At 37.8% G+C, this 10,499-nt stretch overlaps 1 protein-coding gene across 1 annotated transcript; it reads left to right on the top strand.

Moving 5' to 3' along the window:
• The first annotated feature begins 9,866 nt into the window (after window positions 1–9,866).
• LOC110195085 (olfactory receptor 51I1-like) lies at window positions 9,867–10,499 on the top strand. Its single transcript, XM_020967732.1, has one exon. The coding sequence runs from the start codon at window positions 9,867–9,869 to the stop codon at window positions 10,497–10,499; it is 633 nt and encodes a 210-aa protein (XP_020823391.1).

Raw genomic sequence — 10,499 nt, 5'->3', positions numbered from 1 at the left:
CTAATAGGGGAAGGCAATACAAGAGAAAAGTAGTCATCAGGTAAGAATGATGTGGTATTGGAAGTCAAAGGAATGGTGAGTGTAGCAACTGATTGACTTATCTTTTCCAAGAATGATAGCATTATTAATTTGCTTTCTTTTCTCAGAACTAGAGGTAGGAAATGTGAATGTAAAATGGGTACAGGAGGGTAAAAAGAGATGAGCAGGAAGTAAAGGAGGTATGGGGCTAAAGATAGCCAGATAGCCAGAGGGTAGCATGGATGATTTACATTAAAACTAGATATGGTCAAATATAATGAATCAGAATCCTCATGCCTCAGGACAGGAAGTGGAGTGGGATAAGTTTTTGGGAGAAGGGGCTTTAGAAGAGAGAAGGATCAGAGCCAAATAAGACTCTCAGTTCACTCTTCAAAATTAGCTTCACAAAGACTTATATGAACTGATGTTGAGTAAAGTGAGTAGAATCAGAACATTGCACATGGTAACAGCAACATTGTGTGATGATTAACTATGATATACTTACTCTTTTCTGCAATACAATGATCCAAGAGCAGATCAAAGCATACTATTTTAACTTTTTTTTCCCTTTCTTGCGGTTTTTCTCTTTTTTCCTGATTCTTCTTCCACAACATGACTAATTTGGAAATATGTTTAACTTGATTGTACATGTATAACTTATATCAGATTGCTTGCTGTCTTGGGGAGGGAGGAGGGAAGGGAAGAAGGGAGAAAAACTTTGAACTCAAACTTTTATAAAAATGAATATTGAAAACTATCTTTACATGTAATTGGGGGAATACTATTAATGAAAATAAAATAAAAAGCAAAATCAGCTTCACACAGTATAGTGGCTGGACAACACATGAAGAGTGAAACCATAAATGTCTATAGGATTGAGAAGGAATGGGACTAACTTTAGAGTTAGAGTGAAGGGTAATAGCACTAGATCTGTCCAGTGACCCTTATTTCTCCTTAACTGCTCACTTGAATTTTCTGCTTCTGTGGAACACTTACGGAATAAAGATAGTCAGCCCTGAGCTTGGGGGGCAAGGAACAGGCTCTCAATGAGGAGGTACAGAAATATAGTAGGAAGTGTCACTAATACTTAAACAATGAGATCATCCAGACCTCCCTTGCCCCCAGCTTTTTTTTGGCCAAGACTCTCCTGAGACAGAATGCCTCTCATTTTGGTCTTCAACACTACCCGTTACCCTTTTCCTGAAATTCTGGAATTTCCATGCTGGAAATGTTCATGCTCCATTCATTCACAACCAGGCCTCCCCGGAGGACATGATATATGTAGGTTGATATATACAGGTTACACACAAAGTAAGTAGAAGAAGGTAGCTTTAGAGGAGAAGGCATAATTAAAAAAAAAAGAGAAATCAGCAAGTAATATAAGTATCACTGGTAGCCATAGCTTCTCCAATCTCCTCATTAAACCTAGCAGCACTTGATAGGCCCAAGCCTGATCCCAACAGCAGTAACTGCTCTGCCTTCCCCATTCATACCACCTGAACCCTTCAATCTCAACTCTAGGAAGAAGCTTCTCATATCCTTGGTAGTAGCAATGAAGACCAGAAACTCAGCTATTTATGGAAAGCTCCCACATGGGCTGGTATAGTATCCAGGTGACAATGATTATGTAAAAATTTTATCCAAATGTAATTTGGAAAAAAAAAGTTATTTAAAAAAAGTTTTATTTAACACACACACATATGTATATATATAATATATAAAAATATAGATATAGATATAGATATATAGATATATAGATATATACACATACATACACATACATACATACGTACATTTTATTTGATTTCAAAGATTCATAGAATTTCCAACTTGGAAGGCATCCAAGGGGTCACCTCATTCACTGTGTTCCTAACCAAGAATCCACTTCTTAAAATTGTCCTGCAAATGGTCCTTTAGCCTTTTCTTAAAGCTGTTTAATGAAGAGGAACCCACTAATCCTGAAGTAGTCTATTTTTCCTGATCATTATCATTTCCACACATTTTCCCCTTAGAATGAATAGAAATCTACCCCTTTCCAATTTTTGCCCATAGTTCCTATTCTCCTATCTAGGGACAACTGGAAAAAAACCCTCTTCCAATGACAATCCTCCATGTAATTGAAGACAGTAATCATGTATTCTCTTCTCCGAACCAAATATCCTTTATTCCTAGAATTAAAAAAACATATAATCTGAATCATAAAATATAAGAACTGGAAAATAGCTTCAGATGTTATAAAGTACAACCCTTATCTGATTACCTTCAAAGACTTTAGGGTCAAGTATAGGGGCCTACTGTTATCTCTTCATAATCCAAATTTAACTTGTCAATTCTCTCTCTATTCTCTTAGGAACTGGAATTCATTTATCAAATAAGGGCTCTATGAACCACAAGTCTTTGTATACTGAAGGTACCCTTCTACATTTGCTCCTTCAAATAGAATTCATAATTTTTCCTCAAACATGAGTATTTTGTCTCCTCTCCATGTGAGTATAGTGCAAAGAAAAAACAACAGCAACAACAATAATAGTGGAGCAAGAAAGAGGAGATGGATGTCTAATTTTAGCTGTGCTGCATATTCATCGTGTCAGCCCAGATAACTCATTTCACTTCTTTAAGATCCCATCTTTCCAACTGTGTTTAATGAGAACAAAGCAAGAAAAGACTGGAAGTACATGGAGACAATGACAGCTTTAGGGTTGGCAAACCCATGAGAGGAAGTGCCTTAGAACAATACACATGCCATTGATGAGAGTCTGTGCCAAGATAATAAAGAATGAAGGCCAGGGAAACTGAGGTCAGTTACAGACTTGAGTTACAGTTGGAAACATTCTCAGAGATTATCTGTTCCTACTTCCTCCTTCTATAGGTGATGAAACTGATACCCAGATTGGTTAAGAGTTACCAAAGGAAACACAGCTGGGATTCAAACCCAAGTTCTGTGATTTTAAATCAAGCACTCTCTATGTCTCATGCAAAATTTATTTTGGATGCCATGTTTAGAAATACAGGTCAAGGGAAGGGAGCCACCGAGGAGCACTGGAGCAATGTAAAAACAAGAATGACTGAGAAAAGGTGCCAAATGGTATATTGTACTTCTCTCTAGATGCACAGTTTTATTTCACTTAGTGGTTCAGTGAGATTGCTAGGGTTGAGGGCTAAAATTCTAGGAAGGGGGAAAAAAAGGATACCAAAGAGATATATATTTTTTCCAATTGCATTGCCAAGAGTCTAGATATCAGCTCTTTCTCTATTCATTCTTCATTAAAATTTAACCTATTCATAGTTCAATTCTCTAGTTAACCTGAGTACATGCAGGGGAACTGAGAGCCCTAGGAGAAACACAAGCCACACTCTAGTTTTGAAAAGGAAGATCCTTGGGGGATGCATATGATTTTGAGGCTGTTATTAAAAGAAGCTCTCAATATTAAACTTGGTCAGTTGTGTCAGGGACAAGAACCTGCCACATTAGGAAACATGAAAAATTAATTATATAGCCTTTTAAAATGATAACAGAACTTAGAAGGCATTGAATCCAAACCAGTGAAATAGCAAGTTGGTGGCAAAATGGGAAGTGACTTAATTCAGCAAGTAGTTATCAAGTATCTACTACATGCCAGAAGGAGATAATATAACTTAAATAACTGAGATTTTTCCTTGGAGGGAGAAAGCCCTGGGATCAGCTTCCATCTCTGACACATATTGGTTATATTTCTACAAAAGCAAACATGAAAACAATTCTTATTCTCTTAGAGCTTACATTCTGCCCAGAAACAGACTCCAGATATTTTGATTACCAGCCAAATACTTTTAAATTGCACCATGGTGGCTATCTGTGGGAAACAGGCTTTTCAGGGGGCTCTTGTAAGGGTAACTGTAGGTTTCTATGAGAAGTTCCCATGCATATGGGACTAATTTTCTGTGCTAAATACCATACAACTACTGCTCTCTGGAGTTTTTCCATGACTTTGACATTAAACCTTTTAAATTTTACAATTGTCACTGTGGTTGTTGTTCTTCAGTTGTTTTTCAGTTGTGTCTGACTCTTTATGACCCCATTTGGGGTTTTCTTGGCAAAGATAGTGGAGTGATTTGCCATTTTCTTTTCCAGCTCATTTTTCAAATGAGGAAACTGCAGCAAACAGGGTTAAGTGACTTGCCCAGAGTCTCACAGCTTGTGTCTCAGGCTAAATTTGAGCTCAGGAAAATGAGTCTTCCTGACCACAGGCCCAGCACTCTATGCACTACTCCATGTAGCTTATACAATACTATTAAAGATACAATTTTTCTGGACTTCATATTCATGCATACCGCATTATCTGTGTCTTAGGAGATAACCCTTGTGTAAGTGCTCTTTGTTCTATTCATCCAAGAAGGTATTAGATGCCAAGCATGGAGGGGGCAGCCTGAGGACTGAAGAAAATATAGAGCTTTTTGGGAAGGCATCAGGAATTTAGAAAGAATTTGATAAGTCATTATATAAACATATACTGAGCACCTCCTACTGGCAACCTTTATGTTATAGGAAAGAAAACTGAAGTACCATGGAATGACTTGACCGAAGTCACATGGTCACTCATTAATAGACCTGGGGACAAGAACCCAGATCTCCTTACTGCTTTTCCACTGCTTTAGAAATAAGTTATCAATATTAAACATCATTACAAATAATCACTTTGTAGCTATTTACATTGAAATAATTGAAATACATCCCCCAAAATATCATAACTTATCATTTACTCCTTTGAAGTGTCAATTGGGATTCATTCACATTCATTTTTCCTCTATTTAAATGGTCAATGTTAAATATATCCCATTTTTTTCTAGTCCTGCTTTTTCAAATTGACACTCTTTCATAAAGATCTTTCCATATTTTTTTCCTTATCCTTGAGAATTTTAACATTATGGTATTACACCAAATTAATGTATCACAATTTACTTACACATTTCTTTACTTATACATTTTCCAGGCTCTGTACTTATAAGTAATACAACTTTGAATGTCTTTAACTAAATTGCTATTGTCACTGTTATTTTCAATAATGTTTTCTGTTGTATCCCCCAAACTGAATTATTAAGCCAAAGAACACAATTATTTTTTGTAACTTTCACTGTATATTGATAAATTATACTCCAAAAGCTAGAGATAAAGATTACATGACCACAATTCTAAGGTTTTGTGATTTCTGGGGAATCTCCAGCATAGATATATCCATTGACCCCAGATATTTCTCCCCATAGATACAGCAAGAGCACCTGAGGGATTATGAATGCCCTACGGAGGTCCCTTCTGTTCTCCCACCTCCTGCTGATGGGGACCAGATGATGATGTAAAGTCTCTTTCTCTGGTAAGAGTCACTGGAAAACATACGTCTTGGGGACTGGGAACTTCTCCTTTATCTCTTCTGATCTCTAGCTAACCTTAGAACTTTTCATAACTGACTTTACAAGTAAGTGATCTATCTCTCACCAGGAGATAAGACCTATCTCCAGATAGTGATTGTTCTGGGGGAAATAGACCTTTCCATTCAGAAGACCTTCCCTCAGCCAAAGTCCAGGTAAGGGAGAGACCACGGGAGTCTTGATTGTGATAGTTAATAATTTTAATGCTTAAACTCTTTATGAAAAAACATGTTTATACCTTGAAAATTAGCTATAGACTTCTAGGTTTACCTATAGGTGTGAGGATGTTGGTAATTGAGATGTAAAGAGGCAGCTTGGAATAGTGGGAAGAAGAAAGGAGGACCCAGAGGAAGAAGACCTATGTTTGAGTTCCATCTGTGATTGCTGTCATAATTATTCTCATAATATCATAAGATTCAGTGCTGAAATGGGTCTTAAAATTCAATCTTATTTTATAAATGAGGAGATTGAAGTTCATAGAGGTTGTATAGGTAGTAGAGCAGGCGACAAAGCCAGGTTTTGATTTAGGTCATTTCATTCCAAATCCAGAGTTCTTCCTAATAAAACACATTGCCTCTTATGCCTTTTGTTTATCTCAGGGACAGGAGATTGGCTTTATTTTATTTTTTAGAATCATAGAATGCAAAAAAATAAAATAATGAATGAATGTCAAAATATTTATTATTTGCTTACTATGTGCCATATTCTGCTAAATATTAAAGATACAATGCAAGCAAACAAAATAGTTCCAACCCATAAATACTAAGGGGGCTTAAATTCCAATGGTAGAAGACAACATGCAGTTGGGAGGGGTAAGAGGAAATACAAGCATAATAATCCAGGCAGAGGATTGACTGGGAAGTGGTGTGGTGGACTTGGGTAAGGGCAAAAATTGGTGAAAGCTCATCAATGAGAGCCCAGGGTTCCAAGATTTTGGCCATCAGTTCTGGTAGGAGGAGGAAGAGTAGGAAGAAGCTAGAGTGAAGGAGGCATGACATTCACAAATGAGGAAACTGAGGGCAGAAGGGACTTAATCTAATGTACCAAAGCAAGCCAAAATTTTACGGATGAGGCAGTACTAACCAAGGTCCAGCAACTTGCCTGGTCACACAATTAAAAGTTAGTAAATATGTAGCTAAATTGGGATCATTTTTAATTATTAATTTAAAAATTGGCAAACATATTTCAATATGCAAAGAGCAAAAAAGGACTATATGAAATTATCAACTTATTTTATGTTCAGTTGTCTTTTTAAAATGTATATTAAATTCAATAAAGTAGTAAAAAGCTGTTCTCCTTTGTGTCCTCTTCTGAATTTGTTTTTCTTCTATGCATGTTAAGATATTTTTATGATGCTCAAAAAAATAGATTCAAGACTAGGAGCCCTGCATCTTGATGCTAAATACAGTGTCCATATCCCCAGTATGACAAGAGATATAAAAACTGAAAATGAGGACTATATTAGCTGCTCATGAGCAATTGGTAAGGACTCATTAAATACTTTTGCCTAAAGAGACTCAAGCATAAACACTTGTTTGACTCCTTGGAGGGTGAATTGACTATTTGCATGTCCAGAATTAATGGATTTTCTGCCTCTCTTCTATTAGACAGCTGTCAAACTTCCAATAAGCCTTCCAAGACTGATGAGTGGAAAGGTGAGACTTTCTCCTACCTTCCCTTCTCTTTGTCCTCTTTGTTTAAAACTAAATGTAGGCCCAAAGCTTACAACGTGAAAGAATTATATTGAGTCATGCCCCAACCTTAATCATGTTCCCATACTTCTAAACTGTTCAGTTTGGGTTTGCCTGTGGAGTAAAATGGTAAAGGAAAGATGAAAGATAGTTGGGGCTGAGGAAGACAAATAGGGTACTTAAGAGTTGTTAGCAATGAGAAATGTGAGTGTGATAAACTATAGTGTAAAAACTAGAAATCTCACACCCCTGAAATCTAATTGTAATCCATCAGTCAAATAGATGAAATAGTCACTCAGCTGACATCAGTCCATCAACAAATATTTATTTAGCACTTATTGTATTTCTGGAACTTTGCTAAATACTGAGAATACAAAGAAATACAAAGCAAAAAAAAAAAAAACTGAACCCAAAGTCTTTGTGAGCTATAAAGTAGAAGGAGATAGAAAAGGGTAATGATTAAAGGAAATTTGTTAATTGTGGAAATGTGTTAATGCTGTTAGTTATGTTCCAGAGGATACATTGTGAGGGACCAGCAGATCAGGACTCCAGGATCTTCAGTGTAGTTTCTGGGAATGAGGGAGTGGCAGTGAGGATAGTCTTTGTATATCAGTGGCTGGAGAGTCTAAATCACTGGGTTGGTGAGAGAATAGTGGGTGGGGTTATGCTAACTATTGAAGAATGAGGCCAGGCAGAGTATCAGTAGCTGGGTAAAGGACCACTGGAAGAGGCAGGAGACTATACTTCAAGGTCTTTCCTTCAAATCAAAGCTCATGGCAGGTGGTGATGTTATTTTTTGTGAGGCCCTGAGAAGCCAGCTTTATAGGAGAAAGAAATTGAAGGCTTAGCCTGGGAAATGTGGGAGACCTGTCACAAAATAGGAAGAGGCTGTAAAAGGTAGGCCCTAGAAGCTAGAATCCAAGCAGTGTACAGGGAGGTCTTGGCCTGGCATGAACCTCCTTGGCCCACTGCTGTAGAAGGCCCTGGGGACTTGAAACGCTATATCCACCATCCTTCTATAGACAGTATGAATCTTGTTCTTATCAACTGTTGATTCCCTGGGGCCTATAGGTGTCTGTTCTCTTTCTTAATCCTTGTGTAATATAGTATAGCCCATTGAAGTTGAAGGTGAATACCCATCATCTTATATGAATCTTGTTTTTATGAATTGCCAGGCTCCTAGACACAGTTCTCTGGAGCCTAAAATAAGAATTTGATTATTAATTTTTTTCTTCTCTTTAATATTTACAAAGATGATATACAATTGTCACAGAGCTGCTTCCCAGGGAAAATAAGTAAGTTACAATGCAGTATTCTCAGAGGAATATGAACTCAGCTTCCTCTTTATCCTAGTCTTATATCCTTTGCAAGAGGATATCTTGAAAGATCCAAAGAATAGATCATCATTCTGTGGAGGCACATCTATTCACAAGATTATGAGAAGAACTTCACATTTCTAAAGAAGAAAAACATTCTTTGTCTTGTTAAGAAGCTCTCCCTTTTCTTCTAACTAATTTCATGGGGAAAAAAGAAGAGATACTTAGGAAGGCTACACAATAACTACAAGATAAGAGAGGAATGAAAATAATTTCAGGCACATTAACAAGATAGGGAAAAGATTTCTATTGACTGAAGATGTTAACAATGGCAAGATTAAATTAATTTATTAAACACATACCTCTCATTGACATTTACAGCTATTTACAATCTGACTCTAGCTTATTTCCAAGTTAATTGAACATTCCTCACCTTCATGCACCCTGTGATCCAGGTAAATCAACCCATGAGCTACTCCCTATATACAACTTTCCATCTCCCGCCTTTATGATTGTGCATAGATTATCCCAGAATCCTGGAATACTCTCTCTCTGAGCCTCTTGGCATCACTAGCTCCCTCCAATGCTTAGCTCAAATTCCACTCTTTCAGATCGTTCATGATTTCCCTGTTTGCTAGTAGTACTCCCCACCATCACTGTTGTTGCTATTTTATAACCTATATTTACCTGTGAACATTGTATCAAACCCCACCCCCATCCCTGGGCTGTGTTAGCTCTTTGAGGTCAAGGAATATCTTACTTTTGTATTGCTATCCAGTAACAGAATATCTTGCACATAGTAGGCTCTTAATAAATGCTTGTTGACTAAACATGTAACTTGGATAAGACTTGGAGTTAAGGGCTACAAATATTATAGGAAAATGTAATTTGGTTTTCCTGGTTTTCTTCAATGCTTATTATTTATATTCCTGTTTTTGCCAGTATACTTGTCTCACAATTCAGCTCTGAAAGTATAGGAATGGGTATATCTATATAGTGACCATCACAAAGCCTCACTTAAGTAGATAACAAGGAAAGATTGCTTAGAGGAAATTATAATAATCAGGTAGACTAACTCTGGCCTCTCTTACTGTAGGGACTCAGGACTTAGAGAATGTTGCACTGACATCTGACTATAATGATGTCATTCAACAACAGTCACTTCAGACCCTTTCTTCTGACTGGCTTTCCTGGCTTGGAAGCATCTCATCCACAAATCTCTATAGTGCTCTGCTTTCTTTACTTGATTGCCATTGTGGGCAATGGCACCATCCTGGTAGTGATCTGGGAGGAGCAGACGTTACATGAACCTATGTACCTCTTCCTTTCCATGCTAGCAGCCAGTGACCTGGGCATCTGTGCCACCACCCTGCCCACTTTGCTCAAGCTCTTCTGGTTTAATGTCCGTGAAATCAACTTTGATGCCTGACTTGTCCAGATGTACTTTATCCATGTCTGCTCCCTCATGGAGTCGGGCATCCTGCTATCCATGGCTTTTGATTGTTATGTGGCCATCTCTAACCCCCTCCGGTATACAGCTATCCTGACCAATTCCACCATTATGAAAATTGGTTTGGGAATCCTGGTTCGGGCTGTCTCAGCAATCTTCCCAGCACCATGGCTCATTAAACAGATTAAATTTTATAAGGCCAATGTCCTTTCCCACTCCTATTGCCTGCACCCAGACATCATTAAACTCTCTTGTTCTGACAATAGGATCAGCAGCATCACTGGTCTCACTGTCATCATTTTTACCTTTGGTATGGACTCTCTGCTCATCCTTCTTTCCTACCTAAAGATCTTCATCATGGTGCTGGACATTGCCTCTCATGAGGAGCAGCTCAAGTCTCTCAATACCTGTGTCTCCCATATCTGTGCTGTCTTGCTGGTCTACATCCCCATGCTGGGTGTATCCATCATCCACCGCTTTGGGAAGTATGTCCCTCCTGTGATTCACATCATTATGGGTTATGTCTACTTGCTGATTCCCCCTGTTCTCAACCCCATTGTCTACTGTATCAAAAACCATGAGATTCGCACTCATGTCCTTAGACTCTTTCAGCCAAAATAG

Source organism: Phascolarctos cinereus, unplaced genomic scaffold, assembly GCF_003287225.1.
Source record: "Phascolarctos cinereus isolate Bilbo 61053 unplaced genomic scaffold, phaCin_HiC Scaffold_726;HRSCAF=1367, whole genome shotgun sequence".
In the NCBI taxonomy this organism is placed as follows: Eukaryota; Metazoa; Chordata; class Mammalia; order Diprotodontia; family Phascolarctidae; genus Phascolarctos; species Phascolarctos cinereus.
The sequence above is the reverse complement of the archived record's forward strand: the minus strand, read 5'-3'. Positions and strand labels throughout refer to the sequence as shown.